General features: G+C 42.5%; 1 protein-coding gene across 1 annotated transcript; it reads right to left on the bottom strand.

Annotated features, from left to right (window-relative positions):
- Positions 1 to 19: 19 nt before the first annotated feature.
- LOC115405054 (oxysterol-binding protein-related protein 1-like) lies at positions 20 to 26,697 on the bottom strand. The gene is made up of 27 exons (XM_030114482.1): positions 26,589 to 26,697; positions 26,428 to 26,513; positions 26,101 to 26,175; positions 24,051 to 24,162; positions 23,877 to 23,962; positions 23,403 to 23,547; positions 23,047 to 23,114; positions 21,471 to 21,515; positions 21,115 to 21,188; positions 20,841 to 20,904; positions 20,590 to 20,691; positions 20,383 to 20,508; positions 20,218 to 20,296; positions 18,494 to 18,600; positions 10,729 to 10,897; positions 9,762 to 9,945; positions 5,919 to 5,994; positions 5,543 to 5,677; positions 5,106 to 5,203; positions 4,847 to 5,029; positions 4,630 to 4,737; positions 4,310 to 4,399; positions 4,036 to 4,162; positions 2,277 to 2,393; positions 2,075 to 2,198; positions 1,915 to 2,005; positions 20 to 1,589 (listed from the first exon to the last, which is right to left on the bottom strand). Exons 1-27 carry the CDS (start codon positions 26,695 to 26,697, stop codon positions 1,487 to 1,489), a joined length of 2,883 nt encoding a protein of 960 aa, XP_029970342.1. The 3' UTR covers positions 20 to 1,486.

The following is a 26,697-nucleotide window of genomic DNA, read 5'->3' as shown; positions in this document are numbered from 1 at the left end:
CCCAAAAGAGTGACAACAGAAAAAAAAAACACCCTTGAATTGTTTACATGGAGCAGCTACTGTGAGGAAAAGTCTTCAACGCTCAACTTGCATAGTTATATACATGCATTTACAGCGATAGATCAATGCACAAAGCTTTAAGAGGATCAGATTACTAATCTATGCCCAGAACACTCACACACACCTATGAGTGCAGAACCAGGTTGACTTCCTGTTGGTTTCTTGACAGCACAAAGTGTATAATTCATTTTATTGTTCCAAACCACAGTTTTACTGCCACAGTCCTTCGAATTATCCTCACGTTTCCACACGTGTTTGTTAGTTTTTGCCTTTTTTGTTGTAAGGAAACAGCCTCAAACACGTGCTAAAGTCAGTAAATCTCAAATATGCATTTCTATGAATTAACATGAAATATTTGTCTATTTTCTAAATTCAAAACTTCACTTATTCTCCTCTGATTGATTGGTAACGAATATAATGCTCTTTTTTAAAGTTCTGATTTTTGTTTCAATTGGTGTTGGAGAAAATACTAAAATGGAACAAAAAAAAAAGACTGATGCATTAAATCGGTGGCTCCTAACTTTCAGATCTTCCATGATAATCACATTTCTGAAGTGCCAGAAAATAATACAATGAAGCCCCTCCCAAGGTTGAAAACTGCTACAAAGAAAAGACAAAAAAAATTTTGACTCGATAAAGAGAACAAAAATAAACACAAATTACTCTAATAATTTCCTCAAACTCTCTAAAATGAGCAAAAACAAAACAACCAAAATAATATATATATATATAAAAAAAAAAGTTATCAAGTTTACATGTACGTTTTTGGGTCGTAAGAACAAACCACAGCACCAGAAATACACCAGTGGAGAACATGCAAACTCCAAACTGAAGGAACCCGATTCAAACGATGGGTGACGGCTCTTCCCACTACTCCACCATACCACCCCCTACTGCAGCTGATTTATAATAACGTGGCTGATTTTAAACATTTCCAGACCAAAATCTCTTATTTGTATGAAATTGTTTTGAGGGAAAAACAGAAAGGTGAAATAATGCCACGTGTCTCCATTAGGTGGCAGCAGTGAGCTCATTTTTCAGGCAGCCTGCTTAACATGTTAACTCCAGTGGCTACAGCGCAGCATGCACACAGCTGAAATCAGGGATTAGTTTAGGTATAAACTATCACATGCTGCACCTTTAATGTTTGAGCTGCTGCTTCTGCCCGTCAAGGACTGACTAACAGTAAAACTGAGGTTTCAACGCTTCATCGATGTAACAAACGTTTCTAAGATACATTCTAGGTTTTTCAGGACATGCTGATACCTTACTTTAGTGGCCGAACGCCACAATAAATAAGAAAAGGAGGGGTTTTTGTGCTTTACTATTGATTATAGTTGATTTGGAATCATTCATAGCTTTAGGGGTGTTTTTTTTCTCCACACACACGATGAGAACTGTGTGTGTCTGTGCGAGTTGCTACGCGTTAGTAGATGTCAGGCAGCTGAGTGTAATTCCTGTCCCAGTAGCCCTTCACGTAGAGCCAGTCCTGAGCTTTGTTGTGAGGGTTGGGGCCTTGTTGGAACCATCTGCAGAAACATGAACACATTATTAATCTGATCAAAAACACTTAAAATTAAGTTTTGCGCACACACACACAAAAAAAAAAATCATCCCCCCCATTCCTCTCAATGAGACCACATGCAGCTGCACTCTTTGTCCTGACGGGGGCAGTGTACTGCAGGTATTCACACCACAGCAAACTAGAGCCAAACCTTGGGCCAGGTGCAGGGTTCCTTTTCAGGGTTATTACAGGGAAATGCATCAGCAGTGACAAAAGACAACAAGGAGTCGATCAGCAACGGCAAAAGCAGGTCGAACAGAGAGAAAACATTTAATTTCACAGTGACTCACCTCGTTTTCCACTCGTCTGTGGATTTAGAGCGATTCTTCCGGGCCGTTCTCTGTTTTTCCTCGAGTCTTTTCTTCTCTGCGCTCGCCAGATCTTAAAAAAAAAACAAACAGATAAGTTCAATGCTGCTTCAGCGTCTTCCTCCCACTGGCTGCAGGGTACCTATATCTCCGTTCTCCATGGCTCTGATGTCGGGGCGGAGGCGGCTGTCTGTGGGGGGAACCACGCCCTCCATGCTCTTCTCCAGCTCGTTCAGCTGCATGGCGAATGTGGAGAACGCATAGAACTGCAACAGAACGGCAGAGCGTTCAGAGCGGCTTCCTCCTCCTCCTCCTCCTCCTCATCTCTGTCCGTCTCCTCTCACCTTGGCCGAGTTGTCTGGTCGAGGGGTGATCTTCCAGATCAGCTCGCTGCCCGGGATGACCTGCACCGTCTCAGCGTCCGGCGGGGGCATTTCCTCCGGCTCCTCGTCCACGCTGCTCTGCGGCGCACAACGTTCACGTATACGTTTTTTTGAAGAGGAGATAAGGCATTGCTTCATTTGTGGTTTGGACTGTCAGTTGACTTATAGGGTACATACCACCTGTGGCCACTAGATGTCACTGTATGACCACAGAAATCTGCTACAGCACCACAGAAAAACTCCATTACTAGAGCAAGAAAAATGTCTCAAAAGAAAACTTTGCAGCAAAATTAAAAAAAAGAAAGAAAACAGAGAAAGCAGTAGAAAGTTCCGTTTTTTTTTTTCATCTTCATGACGAAAAATTTTCTATAGTTGCAACTTCTTCTCAGATTCGATGATAGTCTGGAAAATTGTTATTTAGATTAATTAGAACATTTTTTAGCCCTTTGAGACAAAATTCTCATAGAAATAATACATATAAATGAATAAATTACTTTTATTTGATTTTGAAAGACACATTTATAGAATCACTTCAAGTACCACAAGAGGGAAGTCCAAATGTAGATTTAATAAGGTATAAACTCACATATAATCCTAAAATCGGTTATAAACTCTAATTACTTGTCTGTGATTTTTTTATTTACCCCATAGCAACATTACTTCATTGAATTAAATGAAGGATAAAGATCAGAAATCCAGCTTGAAAGTCTTACCATTTTAGTGTGAAGTATTTAAAAATCCGAAAAGCATCCTGAAAGATCTGAACACCACATGGAGAAGAGTTCACTGTCTAAATCATCTGTTTGTGACAAATAAGAAGAAAAGATCTCCGTGTTTCCTGGAGTGAGCTGGTTCTGATTGTCCCCTTAAGTCATGATTTTTAATAACCGGTCCCCAACAAGCTTCATCTGAGTTTCTACAGAAAATCCCTCTTGTCCTCTGTTGTTCTATTTCATCCAACATAAAGGAGACATCTGGACGGACGAGCCCAAAGCGCAACGTTTCATCTGGAAGACGACTAATTGCACCAAACAGGTGTTGAATAGCAGCAGCGCCATATGTAGAATCACACAGTGGAACAGAAACAGCTGCAGAGGAAGGAAATCTGATGTCACAGTGAAGACGGCGAGCAGATTTTGGGTCTGGTCGGCGTCCGCGATCATCCCAGATGATCCCGACAGATCCCGACACCGATTACAGCATTTTTAAAGTCAGCGATAAACTCGGTGTCATGAACAAGTCCTGCTCACAGGTCGTCTGTAAAGTGAAGGCTCAGGTTGGTGGAGGCGTCGGGTTCGATTCCCGTCTCTGTATATCGAAGTGTCCTCGAGCAAACCTCAAGCTGCTCCCGGCGGATTGCGTAATGATTAAACAATGGGCTCCACTGAAACAGTGGAGAAGCGCTTCGTGAGTGAAATCCATTTATTCCTAAATTGTACTCTCAGAAGGCGTCTGATTGCTTCTGAATCATCGCGCAGCACAACAACGAAGCCAAACACTGAGCCACCGCCAAAACAAACCCCCTCCCAAGGACAAGAAGAGTCATCAATGTCTATTTGGACTACATGTGAGGACTGCAGACACTGAAATGACCCTAATCTGTTAAGAGTGGCAAGTTGTGGAGTGCTGAAAACACAGCAGGAAAATATAGAAGTACATGAAGTTTTTTCCAAGAGTTCCCTTCAAAGACAAACGAGTCAGAAACACTTCAGTCTGGTACCTGTTTGCTGCCCTTCTTGTCGTCTGAATTCTTCTTGTCACTCTTCTTGTGGGCGTCGAACGCAGCCGGGTCTACCGTGTACAGACACTCCGTCCACTTCCCGTAGATCGCACACAGCTTCTTTTTGCTGAAACATTCAGAAAGTAGCGGATCACGGCTTCAGATATGCAGAGCAGCACTCTGAGCGGCGCTCGCAGGACTCAGTGAAGCCTGTGGATCGGCGCAGCCGCCAGATCAAATGAAGCATGAAGTCGAAAGGAAGAGATGGCGGCACCTTTTATCTAGGATGTATCCTTCCACTTTGTGGAGCTCCTTTCCAAAGAGGCCACAGGGCTTAAACGTCATGCTGCATCGCTCTCCGGTTCTGGAACAGAGTGACGGCCTGTTTAACGACTCTCCTTCTGCGAGCCCGGACTTCCAAACATTAATCATCCTGCTCTATTGTAATGGCAAGTGTCCCAGTTCTGCTCCCATGATCAATACGCCGGATCTGGAAGTAGATCAACGCTCCTCTGCAGAGAGCAGCTCTCCATGCAAATGTACTCCACACACACACACACACACACAGACACTCAAGGAGGAGCAGTGATTTACTTGTGATTGATCACTTCCACGTTGCCGTACTGTTCGATCCAGAGCTGGCCGACGATGATGTTGTGGACGCAGCAGGTGGGGTTGGTCCAGGTGTAGGCTTCGTTAAACCTGCGGGAGATGAAGTCGGGACACGTTATCTCGTCCCCGCAGCCTCTCTCACTCCCACCACATCCGCTCTTCCAGGCTGGACCGGGCGTCTGCGCGGGGGCCGACTCACTTGGGAAGCTCCAGCGTGATGATTCCTTTGGGCTCGGCTTCGATGCTCTTCCCCCAGAACTTCAGTTTGGGGTAAATCGAGCCGTGGAAGACGAAGTCCTCCTTGAAGCCCTCGGCATGAAAGGCACTGACTGGAGGGTGGTGGCTCACCTGCTCCGACACCCACCTGAAGCCCAGGTCGTCTCTGAGGGGGAAGAGGACGGTGTTCAGACGGCAGAAAGTACACTACTGTGGAGTGTGTGTGTGTGCTGATGTCTTGCCTGACGAGCTCGTAGGTTTCCCCTAGCAGAGGGTTGAAGGGCTTCCCGGTCCGTTCCCACTGCGAGGCCACAGCCGACACAGCGAACGCTGCGACGCACTGCAGGACATTTCAACAGTGTTTCTACAATATCCATTCAAATTCACACACACACACCTAACACCGCTAAGTGTTGCGTGTTTGAAATGTTTCACTTTTACGCTTCACTTAACCACTTTTTACTATGACTTCTTCGAAATTGCACAAAAAGAAAAGCATGCTGGGAGAAAAACAAAAAACAACCTGGCTTCACTTCATTAGTTCCTCATGGTTTCATCGTCTGATTAGGATATTACAACGCGTCGGTAACCGCTTCATAATCATCCGAAGTGAAACCAACAGGCTCAGACTGAAGCGAGTGAACCATCAGACGACGTTTTCTGCGTTTCCCGGCCGTACCTTCATCCTCTCCACGGAGTCTGTGGCGGCGTTGGCCTGGTGGATGAGGTAGGTGTGCTCCATGTATTCAGACAGTCGCTGCAGGAAGCTCAGCGGCTCGTTGAAGATCACCGGCATGGCGATCTTTGATAACTCCTGCAAAGAAGAACGACGTACGAGAAGGTCTCCCACATCACAACAAATACACGTTTGAAAATGTGAGTGAAGAGTCTGTCGATGATACGACGTAAAAGTTAGAAGAAATGACGCCACAAAAGAGTGTTAATCCTTATTCCACACTCTGGGATGGAAGTAGTTTGACACCACAGGATTATCTTATGAGTATCTTATCTTATTTGATGCTGACGGTGTGTAAAAGCAGCTGGTCTGTTCTCACCATGCCGATGCATTTCTTCAGGATGCTCCAGATGCTCACGTCATTCCTGGAGAACATGGGAGTCGGCAGCGAGTCTCTGAGGGAAAGGACGTCACAAAGAGAGAGTTTAAAGGGAAATACGTTCAAATACTAACTTCTTTAATCTGTCAGCTGATGTGACAGCTGCAGCGTCGACTCGTTGCTTTTTCAACACTGTTAAATCAAACTGCCTCATTCTTGTGAGCGTGCAAAAAAAAAAAGAAGCAGCTTCAGACAATAAACAGAGATAAAGGTCATCTGACACCTGAAATCAAGCTGGCTTCAGCTGTGTGTGTGTGTGTGTGTGTGTGTGTGTGTGTGTGTGTGTGTGTGTGTGTGTGTGTGTGTGTGTGTGTGTGTGCGTATGCTAACTTCTTTAACTCATCTTGTATGCTGAATATTGTGAACTCAGGTTTTTCTCCTGCAGTCCTGCAGCAGCTCTTGTGGTTTTACAGGTTTTCGGTGTGCGGGCAGATGGTCTCTCTCTCTCTCTCCCTCTCTAAAAAGTAAGTGCTGAAGCAACTGTACAAATAAAAGCCATGAGTTCAGCTAAATAAACAAGGGGGGAAGGGTTGCATCATGTGTAGGATGAGCAGCAGAGATGCAAAACAAAGGATTTTTGCTCCACCGGCTCTGAGTTAAAACGTGATGGATTTCTTATGCTCTTCAGATGTAATCTGTAAGACGTGTTCGTGATTATTCTGTTCATTATTAGCATCATTAAAGGCATGAAAACAACTACAGCAAAACCTTTCTGTGATCTGAGGAAGGTATTTGAAGTTACAAAACTGTGAAACAAGTTCTGTCGATCCTCCAGACACACCTCACTGCACTTTGTGGTTGTGCACAGTAAAAGTCTATCCTGATGTGGATGTTAGTTACAGCACTTTTTACTTCAATTAGGTGTATTTTTTCAGTCTTGCAGAAAGATGCTGTTGCATGATGTTGCTGTGCTCGTAATCACACCTGCAGACGTTAAAATATACAACTTTCGCAGTGTGTGTTGTTGACTTGAATTTTTGATCTTGTATGAATAATTTATTGCAGGATCTTGCTGTGCGTAGTGCACAGAAACATCATTTATTTTGATTTATTCTAAAAGTACTACTACTACTGTTGTTTCTACATTAACTTGAGGTGTTTTAATAAGGCGTCATTTAGCCACTCACTAAATGACTCCATCGATATATTGGAGGTAGCAAAAATCAACGGTCCTCATGAAACAAATACAACTAAGAAATGTAGCTTTTTTCTTACTCACATTCAAGGTATTTTCTCCAGAAATAATAATCTGCACACTGAAAAAAGTATCAGCTATTATAATACTTTTGCATAAATCTATTGAGGTATTTTCAGTAAATCACACAGAGAGAAAGAAATGCACATCACTGCTGCGCACAGTCAGAAATATTAGCCCTAATATTAATACTGCATGCATATAATACCACTATTATACTTCTAATGACTACAATTGGAGGTATTTAAGGGAGAAAATCCACAGTTCTCGCTGCTGAACATATACTATAATAGCGTATCTATGGGGCAGATTTTGAAGTGCATGTTGAAGGCCTCCAGTGTGTTTGAATGACAGGAGTAATTTCAAATCAACAGACACCTTATTAATACTGAATGAACAACACCAGCCTGAACGTGCACGCTCGGAGCAGAGCGAGCGGCCAGCGCCGAGCTCAATTATTCATGGATCACTTGTTGGATTCAGGAAGGGAAGATGAGCCAGAACCAGCAAAAGAAATTAAAAAAAAAAAAAAAAAGTCTTCATGGCGAGAAGCACCAGACAGCGGTGGTGAGCCGACTGTACGCTGGGAGCTGAGAAACAAAAACAGGCTTATTCCTCTGTGGATCGCACGCTCTGACAACAACAGCCGGATCCAAAAACAGGCCGCAGTGGAAAAAAGGTTTCTCATTACAACCGACTCAGCCCACCGGCAAACATCAGACTCCAGTCTGCAGTGGAACCATCACACACACGGCGGAAGGTCTGGTTTTTTAAAACCTATCTGGACCATTTAACAACTGATCCTCCCTGGAAGAGGGTTCAGTAGTAAAACTGGGATTATGGAACAAAAAAAAAAAAAGACAAAACTGGCAAATTTAATCCAATCTGTAATATTAGGTGAAGTCTGCTCTGATCTGAGTGTTTGAAGCAGAGCGTAATCTCAGAGATTATCTGAATGTGGTCTGCAGGACACCTTGTAAACGGGTTGGATCAAAGTGCAATAGACTGAAGTAATGAACTACCAGCTGGAGTTTTTGGGTTTGCACACATTCACGAGTCACATGCATGAACATAATCAACACATATCATGAAGGAAACTAAGAAAAAAGCATCACAATCTGACTGATGAACTTTCATTTTCTTATAGTGTTTATTCTGCTTTAGGTGATTTAGTCACATGGTGGAAACATATTTACAGTTTATGCACCTTACAAGTTTAGTTTCAGTGAAATGTGATTAAAAAAAAATGACATTTCTTGAAACATATTTTACCAGATTTGAAAAGTTTGAAATGTGCAAAACTGTAAAGCACAGACTGTCTTCAGGTTCACGCTTTGAGTGTCGCCTTGAACAAAAAATATAGCCCCCCACCTGATTGCCTGCTCAATGCTGTCCTAACAATGTTCATGCAAAAAGAAGGTTAATCTATCACTTTTCAACCAAATACCCTCTGCAAAGAGTCCTGAAGTATTAACAGACTGGATGCACTGCAGAGTGGAGGTCACTGCAGACGTCACTCCATTTACTGTGTTTTCTGGACTACAGTTCACACTTTTTCATTTTGTTTTTCTACTCATGCATTATATATTAAAAATATACCATAGATACCATCTATGACCACTAGATGTCACTGTATGACCACATGAAGCTGCTACTGTACCACAGATTTGACTGAAAGAGCAAAAAAAAAATATCTCCAAAAAGAGAAATGTCTACAGCAGAATTTATAAATACATGCTCTTATACAACAGAGAGACTTATGTTTGATTTTTCTCTTTGAAAGACGCATCTTGTACTCCGGTGTATATAGTCCAGAAACTACAGTACAACAGTTAAATCTGGCCCCTCACAGTTCTGGATCTAATCAGATTACAATTCAGTGGTTATGGTAATCATTTTGGTACCGTTGACATTCGGACAGTTTTTTTTCCCCTCTAAACCTTTTTGCTTGTGTGCTTTTTTTTTTCTTTCTGTTTTTTAACTTTTAATTAAATCTATTTCTTTTGATCAGATTTAGATAGATTTAGCCATTTTTGCATTTTCAGCTCATTTCCGAATGTAGCCAAATTGATCTGGTTCAGTCATTTCAGCAGTTTGTGATTTTAGACTCTTTGGGATGCTTTTCCTTTTCACCTTTTCTAGTTGAATTCAGCTGTTTCGAACATTAACAATTTTTGGCAATTTGACCTTTTAAGCTATTTGCAGCAATTTCAGACAGCTTAGAACTTTTAACCCTTTTCAGAGTCCTTTAGAAAAATAGTGATACATAATCATATAAAGATTTTGTTATGTTATCGTGAAGACAAATATGTGACTTATTCAGGAAAAACAGTCTAAATGAATTATTGAAGATTTGTGAAACTTATCTGCAGGTGAGGCTGGTTTTAAATGGTAAATCAAGCCTCAGAGGAGAAATCTGATGCAGATATAAAGTCTCCAGTTCAACATGCATCTTTACATAATTACAAAACCACAAAGTAGTTTATCTGTCGTGATAATAATAATGATCTGGATCACAAGCCGAGCTGCAGGAGGTGAAAACGTTGAAGCCGGTAAACAACTGGCGTTTTAGCCGGAGCGTGTCCCACCTGTGCTTCTTGACTCCGTTGTGCTGGGCTGGTGCGTTGCCATGGTTACCCTCCCCCGACATGCCGGCGGGCCCCCGGTGCTCGCTGGGATGGAGAAGAAGGGGGGCGTCTCTCCCCTCGTCCTCTTCGAAGGAGCAACTGGCCACGGACAGGAAGCCACTCACTGACAGCTCCGACTCCGAGTCTGGGAGGTCACACACACACACAAAAACACACACACACACACACAAAACACACACACACACACAAATACACACAGGTTAATCAGCACGGAAACAATGCTCCAGCTCAGCTGCTTCAACTTCACAAACAGACACTCCTCCTCTTCCTCTTCCTCCCAAGCCCCACCTGTGGATAATGTTCCAATGCGAGGCCACACCGAGGCTTCGTTTCCTCCCACATTGTTTGCTGTGTTCTCTGAGAATGCTGCTCCTCCCCCAGACAGCACACACACACACACACACACAGAGCATTCATACTGATTGTATCCATTCCTGGTCACAATCAAACACAAGTTCTTTGTTCGACACCTCGAGGATTTATTTCTGTTTGCTTGTTCAAAGAAGCTTGAACTCAGACTTCTGACTTCCCAAAGCTGGTGACACGATGTGACGCCCAGATTAAAGAGCATCTTCCTTCCACTGACTGATGTAATTTTAACGAACATCCAAATTACTATAGAGCGTCTTCCCACTGAATATTTCCCTCTCTTCATCAGTATCTGCAGTTTTTGTTTTGTTTTGTTTTTGTTAATCATTAAACTTCTGTTTCAAATCAGCTAATTTGAAAAGGTTGTGTGAGATAAAGCGGCGAAATCTGAGTACTGAGTGAGAAAATTGACATGAGTCTTAGAAGTTTCAGGAAAGCATAAAAGGTGCGAGTGAACATGTCGTTTTTAGTGCCGTGCAGCTCATATCCGATGTTTGGATTGGTGCTGGTGGCTCATGTCTTGGAGCAGACTGCCCACCTGACACAGCATCGTAGAAGACATCCTGGGTGATGGTGCTGAGGGTGGATGGCCTCCTGTTCTTACACTGCGACTGTTTGAGTTCGTGGTGCTCTGTGGCCAAAATCTGCAGGGATTCGGTCAGAGCTTTGTTCTTCTCCACCTCCTGCTCCACCTTCAGGCTCCACACCTGTGAAACCAGGAGGGCAGATTGAGGGAAATGCTACAGGGCAACAAAGGTGTGTATGAGACCTGGAGTCATATATGGAAACATATACAAATGTTTCATACAAGGTATTCACTGGTTTTCACTTGTTTCCCCATGTACACAGGGGTGAGGAAAGACATTATATCTGTGACTATAAAACTACTAAACAAGATGTACAGTTAGCATGACCAAAGACAAAGGGGAATAAAAGGACAACAGATCAAAGCAAAAATACAATTAAAGGTATACTGGAGGATCCTTAGAACCAATCAGAATTGTATGGTTCCAACTTATGATTGGGCAGTTGTAATGCCAATCAATGTGGGAACACGTTTGCGTGATGACGTGTCATGTGGAGTCGCCGCCTCTGTGCGCGCGCTTGTCTCGAGCCGCGCATGCGCAGAACATTGTTTAGGAAGTGACATACAGCGGGAGCGATCATCGCAGAAGCCGCAGAAGCGGCTTGTTCCCCTCGCGAACACCTCCGAACAGGGACGAGGTGGCCATCGGGAGGTTCGGGAGGTTTCCCGAACGGCTGGTGTGTTCCGGGCCGGTGGGGTCTATTCCGGGCCGGCGGCCACAAGCCTCCCCCCCTCACGGCCCGTGTGCGTGTCCGCTCTCGGGTTATTATCAGATATAACCGGTCTCCAAACGAAGCTCCCGGAGGACAAGAAAGGCCATAGAAAAGAAGGAAGAACCCGTGTTTTACTCGGAGATTCCTTTACGAGGTGGCGGACATTCAAAGCACAAAAGGGATTTAGGATAGATTACGAAGTGAGGAAGTTTCTGCTGGACAGGTAACATGCTGATTATCCCATTCAAATGTGTTTCTGTTGCATAAACACGTAAGAAACTACTTTACGGATCGTATTCTTATGGATGATTGGAAGAAGAGTCCGACATGATTACAAATGTGTTTTAAAATCCTATGCGGAAAGACGATGCTCCAGCCCCGCGGATGTAAACAAACTGACATGCGGCTGACGTGCGCGCTCCCACAGTCCTCATGCGGAGGGAGCCGCGCATGCGCATTGCTCCAAAAATGGCAAATCGGCCATGTTGTCCAAAATCGGCAGAGAATCCTCCAGCATACCTTTAAAATACAACAATTACAAAAGAAAAACATTTAAAAGGTTCACGTGTTAAAAATAACAGTACAGCTTTATGCTGATGACACTATGGTATAAAGACTATATCCAAATCAGATGATCATCAAATGAACAAATCATTTTCATTATTTGTCCAAACTCTGTCAAAGTTACAACTGACTTAACAAACACAACCACTTTTTAAACACATGGACAGAGATTGTGACATGGGTTGCAGCTGAATGAGCGATAACATTTGAAACTCTTTTGACATTTGTTCTTCTAAGTAGCAGTGCTTTTTCTCCGCCCCTGATTTATTTATATATATATATATGTATTCTAAATTACATTCGCACAATTTTATTATTATTTCAACTTTTGAGAGAATTAAAGACAAATGAAGTATTCTTTGTTCATGCATATCATGCATGTTTAATCAATAATGATGAAATCTCTAAGTCTTCAGTTACATAACAACCTAACAATATTTTAATGTTAGCTTTTAAATTCATAGAATTGATTAGTTCTCAGAATATTGTGAACCCCAAGCTGCTGATTAAATTTAATTTTTGATGTTAACATTTTTGCGTTTGTGGAATGAGGGGCACAGCACGAGGCTGTGCTGTTTTGTTGGAATGTCGACATAATTTAAATGGTTAAATACCTGCCTGATGTTTTTACTGAGAGTTAATCTGTATATGGAGCCGCGTATGCGTATGCGCGTATGCGTGTGTGTGTGTGTGTATTCGGCAGGTCATTGTTCTGACCCGGCCCACAGATCCGGTTTCGGGTCTAGAGAGCTGTTCAGGATCGAGTGTCGGTGCAGAGCAACCTGAGCAGGGCTGCGGTACCAACAGTGTTTCCTTTCGTCCTTCACTCAATGAAAACCAACTTTACAGATTTCACTCTGAAAAATACATGGCCTCACTCAGTATGTAAATCTGTGTTTCTTTGGCTAAATTAAATTCTGTCACAGCACATTAGTGGAAAATACCACATTATTTAGGTGAACTGCATTAAAAATTCAACAAAAAACTATTACCCCTTTCCCACTGGCCAAAAAACCCGTTTAAACCCGCTAACAATCGGCTCCTCATGGCAGTGGGAAAGGGTTTAATCGGCATTTCGACCCAGGACGTTCGACCCTGCAATCGACCTGGGAATTTACTGGGTCAGTTTTCTACCGGCTTTTTGTGGGAGGGATACATCCAGGGACTTACGTGATGACGTCGACGCAGCACGGCTACGTAAGCACGCTAGTTGTTGTTTCTCGACACCGCGTGAGATATCCTTCGTCAAGATCACCCAGCATTGGGAAGATAGTGAGACCAGAGAGCTTCTCTTGATCCGTGGGGAAGAGGAGATTCGTCTACAAGTAACAGGGACTGTGTTCCGCTGCATTGTTTACTTTCGTTGTGCTCCGTCGCGCTGATGATGTAATTAACGTGGGACACCATCAGCATGGGAAAACGCAGTGATGCGGCTCGCCAGCAGGTGGCGAGACGCGGGTCTGCAGGCAGTGGGAAAGGAGTCTAAAAAGGCAATCGTTAGCGGGTCGAAAACATGGGTCGACCCGCTAGTTGCAGTGGGAAAGGGGTAAAAGAAAAGTGATTATAAAAATTAAGTTTGCTATTAGCATTGAGCCACTGGCCCAGGTTAGAGATGACAACATAAGTGGGATTATCATTAATAAAAAATAACACAAAGTATCTCTATATGCAGATGATGTTTCACTGTATTTAAGAGACCCCGGATCTACCATACCGCATCTAAATGAGCCCATATCCAGGTATGGGTATCACTATGAATGTAAAGTTAAATCGGACCTATTATGCTATTTTTCAATCACGTCATATAGGTCACAGAAGCCCAAAAACATAGCATATACGAGGGAGAACCGGAAAATAACCGGACACTGGTTATAACATTTCATTTGTTTTATTTTAACAATTATTCAAAGCTGTATCCAATGTAGCTTTGTTACTGTTGTGAAAAAAATTAATAAAAATTAAGTTAAAATATTAATTTAAGGCAAGAGAGTGACCTTGAAGTGTAAAGCGTCAGAGAGACAGAAACAGGAGATTGTAAATCAAACTAAATGTGAAACTACAAAGGAAAAACCAGCAAGTTTGACTAAAGTCCAGAGTTTACTGAACTTAACAGTCCAATATGTACAGATTAGGACAAATAATTTAACACAAATGTTATTAATAATACTAAAGTAATTAGTCATAACTAGTACATATATCTATTATATCATGATCTGTAATCATAAAATTTTGATAAATGGTTGCTAGAAATTCCACAGATCACAGGGAGAACAGGCAATCTCTCCACATAAAAACCTTGTCAGGACTCAAACCCTTGTGTTCCTCTGTTTAAACAGTATCACTGTGCCACCTGACATATCTTACAACTTAACAATGGTTTAGAAAATATATATTTTAAGTAACTAGACAATAAAGAGACAAAATTAAAACAGCTGAAAAGTTAAAATGCTCAAAACATTAATTTCAAACACATTTAATATGTCGTCAATATAACTGATAAAAAAACTAGAACATCAACGTAATAATCTATGATAATGAAAACTTTACTATAGTCAATGGTTCTTGGGAAAATCCACAGGAGCACATGTGGAACATGCAAACTCCCACTAAAAAAAGGCCTGTCAGGAATCGAACCTTGGTCTGAGGCCACAGAGTGACTTGCCTGATAATCTTATTGTGTGACACGACGGTGTCGAGTTATCGAGACAGATAAGGAATCAGGATATAACACTATAACTATAACTTGTGATGTATTGAGCCAAACATGCATATTCTTGTGCTGCAGTGTAACTGTCTGCCAAACCCCTCCAAATGTGCCATTGCAATCACGAGTAACCCCCCCCCATCAGGACACCCAGCCATTAAAAAAGACAACTTCACATATTGGACGTGCGTCCATAACAAGTCTGTCCTTGCAGTTCTGCAGCCTGCGGTGAAATATAGGGGCGAAGGTAAATCACGTCCCGGCGGAGCAGCGTCTCCGTCCCGGGCTCTTGGCTCTTGGCTCAGGAGCCCATCCTGGAGCAGAGCACTTTGTTGTGTAAGCAGCGCCTCTCGCTCTGCCTCGTCCTCCCGCCTGAGCACAGACGGGGGCTATTTTAAGCCCCCTGTTTGTTTGCGGGAGCCTGGGAGCGACGCTTCTCCTTGGCCAGCACACTAAAGGGATGAGATCTCACTCTGTTGAGAAGAGTGCTGCCGCTTTTTCCAAAGGAAGACGCCCAGTGACAACCAGATTCACTAAAACGGCACAGAAAATCATTTAGAATGGAAAGTAACTAGTTATTACCTGGTAAAGTTGTAACTGTGTTCCTTTGTTGGATTATAGCAGTGATGCTGTAGCTATTAGCTGAGTTGAGGAGGGATTAAATTAGTGGGAGGAAGATGCTCTATAATCTGGATATTAACTGAAGTAATGAGATCATGTAATGAGCCCATTCAAGTCTTATTAACATCGAAGTATAAATCCAGTACTGGCATTATCTTTAGCATGTAAATATGTTAAACCTGTTATTTCTTTATGTACGCGTATCATAAATACACAGACGAAGCCCGGCGGAAAGGCTTTCACGCATAAAACATGCAGTGCTGCTGTGAACAGGAAGTCGCACATGTGTTTGTGGAAGCAGTAAAAAAAACCAACATGGAGGTTTGAGACCAGTCTATAAAACTGTGGATCATCAGCGTAAACCTGCGATCGCAACGTGTTTGCATGTACTGTATGTACTTGGCCCACTTCAGCTGCTGAACTGGGTCACGTCTTCACAGCTGAGGGGCCTTACTGTAAAGACTGCCAATCCCCCCCGAGCTCAAACATCTGCCCAGATGTCACAGCAGGACACAGAACCCAGCGACCAGCAACTTGGAAAAAACTCAGGAGCAAACTGGGCAAACTAAACGACTGTCGAAAACACACAAAAACCTATTCTATTTTTTGTGGATTACTTTAATTTAGAGCAGTAATATTAGTGTTGGAATAGTTACAATAAATTACACTATTAAAAAACTGTTACACATTCTTTGATATTTTTACATTTACAAAAAAATAAATTCTATATTTAAAATTGGGAATTTCTAATCAATTTCAGCATTTTTAAGTATTTTATATTCCAACTGATTGAAGAATAGAAAAGAAAAAGTGAATGTGATTATTTTCATTATTGATTTGAATTATATTTACTATTTTGCACCAGTTTTCAGGTTTTCTTGTCGATTTATGTTCAGCACTTTGTTGTCGTTTTAAAGCGCCTTTATAAATAAAGTTGAGTTGACATTATCAACAAAGTTAATAACATTCAGTTTAACACTCAAGAAATAGTTTTAGATCAGCGGTCCCCATCAGTGTCCAGACAATAGAAATGTGGGATTAGACGTAAAGCTGTTTAATCCAGGCAGCCTCAGCACTGTGGGAGCTGTAATCCAGTTAGTCCGTGTGGCAGCAGCAGTTTAGCAGAGCTCCACTCTGCGAAACATGCTTGTTAAGACATTTCCTTCCTCCCATTGCACTCCCGCCTCTGTCACAAATTGATTCAGCGTCCTTTTGTTGTGACATTTCCGGGCGTTTCTCGTGTGAGGACTCCTCGGCTGTGCTCGGATGTCTTTTGAGGCTGAAGTGCTTGAAGATTCGAGCGCCGCACGCTGTGCAGACATGCTGCATTTCAGCCACTTTAGTGCAGAATTATGCCCAGCTGAGGCAACATCAACAATTCAATAAAAAAAACCCACACATACTGTATTGTCTCTGGCTTTCAGTTTGACACGTAAAGACAAAAAAAATCAATTTCTTCACAGATAGTTTGATGACACAGCCTCTAGTCCAGTTGCTTTTAGGCAATTACAGCATTAAATAAGCATTCTCTGCAAAATAATCTATAATCTCATTTGAAAAAGGACAAACACAGCGTCACACTGCACACTCTCATCAATAAATGCATAAAAAATTAACCTCCACAAGCAGACGATCCACTCTCGGTCCATCAAATCCCCCAAACCGGAGCCAAAACTTCAAAATGTCCTCAAACGTGAAGTCATGCGAGGGGGGGGTCAGCCCCCCCGACACAGCAGACAGCTGACAGAAGCGGCACAGGACTGCGTTAAGATAGTTTTTGGTACCTGAGCAGGATGAAAGTGGTCAGCGACTCGTCTCCCTGCTCCTCCGACGATCCGGTACGTGTGTGTGTGTGTGTGTGTGTGTGTGTGTGTGGATGGCTGCGTGTGTGTTCTCACTCTGAGATGGGATGCATGCAGCTCCAGCTGAGCCCGTGAATATGCTTGAGTTCCCTCACTCAATGCACAGCCGTTCCCTGGAGCCTGTGTGTGTGTGTGTGTGTGTGTGTGTGTGTGTGTGTGTGTGTGTGTGTGTGTGTGTGTGTGTGCGTGCGTGCGTGCGTGTCTACGCTGATCTGCACGCTGGATGCAGACCTAAGCATAAAAAGGGATCTCGCCTGTGTCCTACCTACGGACGAGCCACCGATTACTACACTGCTCCTGCACTACAAACCCCCGCCATCTTCCACCCTAGGGCACTGTGCAGCCTACAGGGCACAGGTGTATGTGCACACACACACACACACACACAAATTATACAATGTTCATTCAAACTGATTTAGCAGAATTATCAAGTTCAGCTGTTTTTTTTTTTGTTTTGTTTTTTTTAGATAAAACTATTATTCCCCTTACAAGGACATTTCAGCTTTATTTCTTCTCCACAGTTTCAGGTATGAATATAAAGATATTAAAAAAAAAAACTGTTAAAATATTCCGTATTCATGAACTATACACTTTAACCTATTGTTAAAGTCATCACCGGATACAATTTTATCTTCTCTTTTTTTATTTCCAAAGCGAAGCTTTCGACTCCCTTTTCTGATTTCTTATTCCACCAAAACACTGCAGAAAAGACAAACACTGGCGGACACACACACCGGGCAGTTTCCTCAAGTCTGTTCTATCTTCTGTAGAGTGCCTCATTACTGTGATCATGGAATGATTTTAGGCGCCTTTTTGTTTCCCCCTCCTTCCAAAAATGTGCCGTCTCACGTCATGACCGTCACCGAGATGAAATCACACAAATTGTAAAAGTTTTTCCAAAGCTAAACGAGAGCCTCCCATTCTCACAAACTGACACAAGCAATTACCGTATTTCATGAACTATAAGTCACACTGTTTTCAGTTGGTCACACCACTGACATGAGAAGTGACATATACAACAAAATAGACACGACATATTTTTATGATAAAATTGTAAAGACTGTCAGTGTAAAATACGTTAAATATCGAGATGAAGACATTTTTTCCAAATCCAATGACAACACTTGAAGTTACTAAATGAAAACGTCGACATTTTACTCGTTTCTTGTAATGCAGACGTATGAATACGTTTACTGTCTGGATTTAATGAAGCCAGACGCCTTTAAAGACTTTCCCTGCGAGGTTTCACTCACCTCCTCCTGTTTTGTCAGCAGCTCCAGACACGTCTGCAGAGCGCTGCAGGTTTCACTGGAGAGTTCACTGGTTTCTCTGGCTTTGAGGAGAAGAGGCGCAGCCAGGGCTGTGAGAGACAAAGACACACACCTCAACACAGCGCAGAAAGTTTAGAAACCGTAGTTTCTCTGAGGTGAAGGAACAGCCGTAAAACAGAAGGAGGCAGGCGGAGGTAAAGAAGGCAACAAAAAGGTGTTTTTTCTCTGTAAAAGTGCTTTGAGATGATCGTGCTGTTTTTGGAACTATATGAACAAGAATTAATGAACTGAACCAAAAAAAAAAAAAGTGGAATCAATCTTAAATATATCAACATTTAAGTCAAACCTGGGAGCAGCTTTAGACGTCTATCAGGTACATCTCACTGGAAACAGCTCAGCTATCCCAGAATGGGCTTTTTGGACACCATGTATGCGAACATGAACGGGTGAATCATCAGCGTACGTGATTCTACCAAATAACATGTTGAACATTTTCCAGGAGCATTAGCCTGTTCTGAATGTGAACGTTTGTTAAATGAACAGATTTAATGGATGTGAACGTGTTCAATGTGCTTGTTTTGGCTTTGCTCATCCATTAGCCACTCTCTCCTCTACACTGCAGACCATGTAAGAGTGTGTCCTCCTCATGAGGCGAAATGAGCACTTAAGTGCAGCTCTTTTGGTGCATTCCCAGAATAATTTAGAATGTCCAAAGTGAATGAAAAATGAGAAAACCAAAAAAAATCATGTTTGATTTAAAAAAAATAAAAAAAGTCAAGAAGCTCATTCAGGATATGGTGGAGTTCACCGATGGTGTAGTGGTTTGCACGCTCTCCTCACAGAGATTTTTCCAGATCAGGGGTTTAATCAAAGCATGTGGAGGATGAGCCTTCGGAATTATGCTGAATAGTACCTTCAGTTTGAATGCTGGACTTCCTCATGTTGATCATATCGCACTGATGCTTGAAGCTTCGCCTCACAGACCAATTACACTGTGATAGAAGGCATGGCCCGGAGACCGCCGGGGTTCTTTTATCGCTACTCCACAGAGAGGATGGAGACAGCAACTACACGGCCGCTCAGAGGAAACTGCACCAGAGGGGCATTAAGACAGCCTGGAGGAGCATCAGCTGTCACTTATAGTCCGGAAAATACGGTAATGAGCTTAATGAGCAGAAACTGATGAGGCTCACTCAATGTGAAACGACTCGCTCCATTCTATAATGTGTTACAGTTCCATCCTTTAGTCGTGAGGAAGACATTATCCAACACTGTGAGGTATGTGTGTTAATTTCTTCTCTATGACACATTCTTCAAACGATCTGACTCACACTCAGGTATGGTTTGATCGTCTGGTGTTTAAATACAGTTAACTCGTATTAGTGCATAACAATGTGACCAAGAAATGATGAAACAGGTGAAAATTCATCTCTGTGATGAATGGGTTTGCTTTCATTTCAAAGATGACAGTTTTATTTCTCCAGGAAACATTAAACTATGTGAACAGATTTCATCGTGAATCATGATTATTGGATAAAACAAATTTGAGAAACTTAAACCTCCGTATAAAACAGGACAAAGACGGAGTTTTGCTTTGCATTGGATAAATTTCATGTCATTTTCTGCCTTTTTTTGCTTAAAATCAGCAACATCACTCCTGAAATTACCCATTACACTAATTATTCTTCTGTATATAGCGAACGTACCAGAGTTCTCCTCGTTCTTCACCATGGAGAGAAATATCGACACTTCAGCCTCCAGTTTCTGCTGGCAGGCGCGGGCTGCCTGGAAGCCACAAGGACACCTCGACAATAAATCCCTCTCACAGCTCAACAATCAATCAAACAAACGGCTTCGGACCTCGCCTCTACCTGAAAGGCCTGTGTCAGGTTCCCCATTTCTGCCGGGCCGTCGCCCGTCACTTCATCGATGAGCTCCTCTTGGGTGCAGTGGCGAGTGCTGTAAGACGCATGCTTCTCCAGCGCGTCCATCCATCTCTGCATTCACAAACACCAGCGGCGATTACATTTCAGCTCATGCACGAGGCGTAGATCTGCAGGGGCGCGCATTCATGTCACCTTTCTGGCTGTCACCGAGTCGGTCTTTGATGGGACTTTAAAATAATGCACAGTGTCATCAAAGCATCTGAGCATGAAGAAGCAATTATCCCACGGTTTGACCTGCAACGACAGACGCGGGCCGATCAGCGACCCCGGCGTGCGGCTCTCCATGTCAAACACGATCACGCTACGAGCCGAGCGTGAACTGGAGCTCCCATCGAGCGTCGCTGCGCTGGTCGTGAAGATTAATGGAGGAGAATGCTGCTTACCATGCAGTACGACTGGGACAGGGACCTGCTGCCTTGCTTTCTAACTCCAGCCACAGCATCAGCTCTGGGGAAAAACACTAAATTCAAGCCGACCAGCACAAAAGCACACAAAATGACAAAGAAACTCGTAAGGATAAACTTCTACTAATCAATACATCAGTAGAAACTTTAGTCTCACTGAATATTCACATAGAGCTCCATATTTATATGGTGCAAAAACACACACTGATTGATCCGATCCGAGTTTTAAAAAGCGCAGATGAGGCTTTCTCACTGTCTTGGGTACCAGGAGATTGTTCCGTTCTCGAGTACAACCCAGTGGCATCTCCAGCCGAGAAAGCGAGAACTCTGTCGGAACAAATGAAAAGCAACAATGTAGTAAAAGGACACATTTAAACAGGGAAAGATCAAGTTGTAGAAAATACAACTTTATCTATTCTCAAACAGCATTACTCAGGCATCATGAATTTAAAAATTCAAGAAAAAAACACCTGAATATCAAATAATTTGTTTCAAAAATCAAAAAACTCTGTGAAGAATTAAGGGTTTATAAAGGTGTGAAGGTTTTAGCCTGAGCTGAATATTGTCTATATTCAAGAGTGGAAGAAAAAGCACTTGAACATCTGGTACCTTCCAGAGAGCGCCTTCAATCTTCGGCACTCCTCCGGTCACATCCTTTGTGTGGAAGAAAAACAACATTTCTCAGACTTGTATACAGATGGATACCTGAATTCTGGCCAGGCTCCATCGTCTTCTTTCTTTCTTCTTTCATTATAATAAAGCAAAACTTTAAAAGCTTCAGAAAGTATCAGTATGTGTGTAATTAACTCAGCAGTGCTTCTGCTTTTTGTCAAGTTTCCACCATGACTGTGCAGCGCTGTACACTGAAGCTGTGCCAGGCTTATCAGCCAACCAGAAGCAGCGAGGACTGCTGACGCCTCAGACTTTATTCTCCACAGCCACCAGAACTGCTGCGAGCATGCACGGAAACACAGGCAAGAGGGGGAAACGCAGACTGAAAGTTACATCAACCCTTCGTCAGGCGGCTGATTGTGCTTAGTGACAGTTAATGAAGAAGTCCTGCTGGCGCCGGGTGGCTGGAATTTGCGTAAAAAATAAAACGACACTATTTTTGCAACCAATTGTTAACTTTTATCTAGAATATAAATGAAATCTTGCATCGGGACAATAAAGTGGCCTCAAAGCATGAAAGTGCCTTCGCCATACTTTACATGCTGTGGTTTCCCGACTTCCCGAATCTCATTCTACTTATTTGTATTCTACAGTTACAAATGCATCACCTTTCAAATGAAAGGTTTCAGCGAGAAGAATATTTTACCTGTCACTTTAACAAATTTAAAAAAACTAAGTGCAGCAGTCATTTTTGTGACTGTGTAGTATCATCAACATAAATACACACAGTAGTTTTTCATATCACCTCTGTATACACATAAAACTGATACCGTAACAATGATTAGTTTATATTCTTATTTAATTTGTGATAGACCTTTTTCTCACCCATTGTGTTTTATATTTTTTTCTTTGGTCATTTTATCATTATTGTTTTAACTCCATGGCTTTTCATCCTGGTTTTAAATGTTAAAGTTCACTCATTGAACGCTATATAAGCAACGCTACAGGTGAAACGTCATCTCCAATATATCATTGAATTACGTCAAGTCCATTCTCTATAATTTCATTAACTCATGAGGGCCTGGAAGAAAATAAAAAAAAGGAGTCAGCCATCACTGTGTGGGACACATGAGTGTCGAGTCTATTTCAGCTAGATCTGCTCATTAGATCTTTCTGAAGCCACTTGTGGTGCTTGAAGAAAGAACAGAGTCACCAAAGGGAATAAATTATTCTGCTTTTGAGGAGTGCGAAATGAATGTCAGTTTTAGTCTTTTCTGCAGCTCACATCTGAGGAAGAAGAGAGTCAGAGATAGACAAAGCAGAGGAAGGTTTTTTTTTTCAATAAAATATTAAAATATGTAATTTCAAAGAAACTTGGTGGACAAAGAAACTATTAAAAACTGTCAATGTAAACATTTCAGCCATTCTGAATGTGAGAAAGCCAACATTATTATATCATTGGCTGAAGTTATTACACTTGGAAAGGTTTTGTTTGTGTGTTTTTTTTTAATGGTGCATCAAACATGCAATAGCAGTGTGGATATTTCTGATCAATGCCAACCATGGGTCTCACCTTCTCCTGATAAGCTGCCAGAAGGTGCTTCAGCTCATCAGTACGGACCAGGTCGAAAGCCGTCTGTCCTGAAACGCCATCAAACGCACAGTTTAAGTCCTCCCATCATGTTCTGGATGCCCATACTGTCCTATAGATTCAGGATCCAGTGAGAACATCAAGGGTTAAAACACCAGCTGGGCCTTTCTGTGTAAAGTTTGCATGTTTTCCCCATGTGTCAAGATTTTGGGTGATTTCATCAGGCGAGCAAAAATATCCCTCCCTGAGGACAAACCCATCCGTGCACTGTGCCTGTGGATAATGTGATGCGTTTGCACATCTATTCTAATTATTGCTGAAGGAGATTAATGATGCACCGTTGTTGTTCTTGATGTCAGCTTTGGCTCCACACTTGAGCAGCTTCACCACGCACTGCTTCTGCCCCCTGTAGGCCGCACAGTGCAGGGGCGTGTTGCCCACCGAGTCCCTGCAGTGGATATCTGGAGCCTCTTTCTCGCTGAGCTGAGGAGCAGACATCAAGAGAAAACACACAGTCATTCGCTTCTCCGTTTATGCATATATTTGGCAGAGCTTCAGTGTGTAAATACACATATTTACTCTTATTCCAATGCACTAAAATAATGAAAATCCTTGCATGCGTGGTTGTGCTTGTGGCTGAAACTAGTGACATTCTGATTAGATCAGTCAGGAAAATGTCAAAGATTAAGGGTAACTGTGTTGCCTGTGCAGCTCAGACACAAGTGGAACCTGTCAATGACTTGTTAACTGTGCGAAATGCTCTCCGAGAGTAATTTCCTCCGCCGAGGTGCACAGAAAGGTCAGACGCTAACCAATTTGGACAGGGTGGTGAGATCTCCCTCTCTGGCTGCTTCCAGAAGCTTCTCCTCCCGCCGCCTCGTCTCCCTTCGCTCTGCCGCTGCATAAATCCGAGAGAACAAAAGGCGGCTGAGCAACAGTAATGAGAAGCCGCGGCCATCTGAAGCAATGCTCCGCCGGTTTCATACCCTCCAGCATGGTAATGATTTCATCATCTTCTGTGACATCTTTCGGGATTTGAGCCGTTCCATTGATGATGCTGGCACAGGCGTCGTAACGCAGCAGCAGCAGAACAATCTCCTGACGGTTCCAAAGAGACAAAAAAAAAACCCAGCAGGATCGCCACTTGGCAACACTCAGAGCTTCAGTGTAAAACAGGGAAATTACAATAACTTAGAGTAGTGTCAGCTGAAAAAAATGCCAGAAGATCTTTTCTTGTTAACCTTTCACATATAGAAATCTCTATTATGGAGGAGGTTCCCACACAATCATATTGAAAGACTAAGACACAGAAAGGTGAATGTTCTTTTTAAATTTTGAATGGGTGAAATGAGCACAGACCAATTAGAAAAAAAAATAAAAAATTCACAAGAGTTTGGACTTGGACAGGTTCACTGAGGTTTAAAATGGAGAGGTCCTGTTGAAAGTTACTGAAACTAGACTGAAGAGATATGAAACCACATGTTGGGAGGGACTGGAGGAAGAAAGAAGTTTAACAGCAATAAAAAAAAAGAAGAATGGAAGAATCTCAAACTGAATCTGCAATATAATTTTATCTATACCGAGAATAATGTGGGACCCAGAACAGGGCCCTGAGGCACACCCTTTGAGACAGAGAGAGGCCATGGAGTGGAGGACATGAAGTGAAGGAGTGACTAAAGAGAGTGATACTGTTTAGTCACCAACTCAAATGAAATCATTGACGGTACTGAAAGGTTTCAGCTAAATAAACGAAAATGTGATAATGGACCTGAATGAATAAAGTCATGATTTAAGATATCAGTACAACTTCCAAGTGTGATTTATAGTCCAGAAAATTTGGTGTTTGCAACACTGAGTGACAGCGTTGAGTGAACAGAGAGTTTATTTTCCAGATTCCTCTCTGGTTTCCAGCAGTCTCTTTGAGTCAGAGCCACACAATGAAAATTGGTTTCTAAAATGAGAGCATTGTATTGCAAACTGCCCGGGTGACTTATTTCTAATTTGTTAGACAAACTACTAGTCTGCAGGGGATCTCGGTAGCTGTGGCTTGCAAAATGAGGATTTTTTTTGCTGAGGACAACTCCAAAATTTATTCTCAAACCAAAAACTGTGTCTCATTTTTATTCCTCCTGTTTTTGGAATGAATAAAAGCAAAAGCTTTGCGGGAAATACGTCCATGCTTCTTCAGCAGGTTGACGAAACCATTCACCACGGGTCAGATCATGTAGGATCGAGTTAAATATCAAAGCACATCTCAACAGTCTGATGCTTCTTAAAGATAACAATCAAACTGCTTTTATCAGGATTTCCAGAGTCACACCTGGTTGCTCAGAGAAATTATCTGATGCAGATTCATTGAATCAAAGTGCACAAGCACAATCATAACAAACTGATGTGGCCACGGCACTGCTTCGGGCTGAAAGGGAGCTGATGGGGGGGGGGGGGAACATCCAGCACTGACAGCAAGGAGCTGTTCGGTACATTGGTGTTTAGTAAATCAAACTACTTTGGGACAGATTTAGGAGGCTGAAGGTGCCCCCTGCAGCAAACCCTCCCTGTCCAAACAGATCTTAACTTGGCGGGTGTAACTCAGTGCCGGAGACAGAGTGTCCTAGTCAGGTCTCAGGAGGAATGAAACTGACTTCTTTCATTATCGTGAAGGAAATCGGAACTGTTTTAGGCACAGAAATCATCATAACAGAGATTTTTTTTTTTAAAATTTATAGTGTGGAGTGATGAGATTTTGTCAAAGATCATAGAAATCCATACAGAAACAGCATCTTTGTTTTGTGAAGTACATTGATTTGTTTCACGGCTGTTGAACAAAATTATGGTTTCTTTGTTGAGCACATTCAACGCATGGAAAGAGTCAGGAATACTAGATTCCGATCACCAGGACGGACTGCGGAAAGGTCACCTTCTACTGGAGGCAAAGAAAGTGCTAATGTCAGAAGTTTCATTATCTTCTGTGACTGTTGACAACTCACTATTGTTAGTCTTAAAGAAAAACAATCACATTTGCTCCAATGTCCTTACCTTTTTTCCAGTACGTGCAGCTATGTGCAGAGGCGTGTCGCCTACGTTATTCTGCAGATTCACATCAGCACCTGCCTGCAGATGGAGTTATTCCTCTAAAAACCTCCAGGATTTAATTTCACACCAAGTGCAACAGTGACAGTATGAAATCTTTCATTTTTAGTCAAAAAAAAATAGGAAATCTTAAAAATATAAACATAAACTGATTGATATTGCATCCAGTGGCTATTAGCAGACGCTCAGACATCAGTGTTAGTCAAACAATGAAGAAATGTCACGATTATTTAAGTAAAGAAACGTGAATCTTGCAGACAGAGGTAGTCTGACCTTGAGCAGCTCCTCCACCACCTCCCTGTGTCCAGAGCTGGAGGCCAGATGGAGAGCAGTCCATCCCGGGCTGGTTTGGCTCCTGGCTGTCAGACAGACAGGAGAAAATGTTCTCTTCGAGGCAGATGAAGACTTTTCCACAGACCTCGTGCTCTCCTTACATCTGCAGTTGATGCTGAAGGATCCTGCCTGGTGGATCCTGGACTGGAGGATCTTCTGAACATCCGCGCAGTTTCCCTCTGCAGCAGAGAGGAGAAGCTGCTCCTCCAT

This window comes from Salarias fasciatus, chromosome 18, assembly GCF_902148845.1.
Source record: "Salarias fasciatus chromosome 18, fSalaFa1.1, whole genome shotgun sequence".
In the NCBI taxonomy this organism is placed as follows: Eukaryota; Metazoa; Chordata; class Actinopteri; order Blenniiformes; family Blenniidae; genus Salarias; species Salarias fasciatus.
The sequence above is the reverse complement of the archived record's forward strand: the minus strand, read 5'-3'. Positions and strand labels throughout refer to the sequence as shown.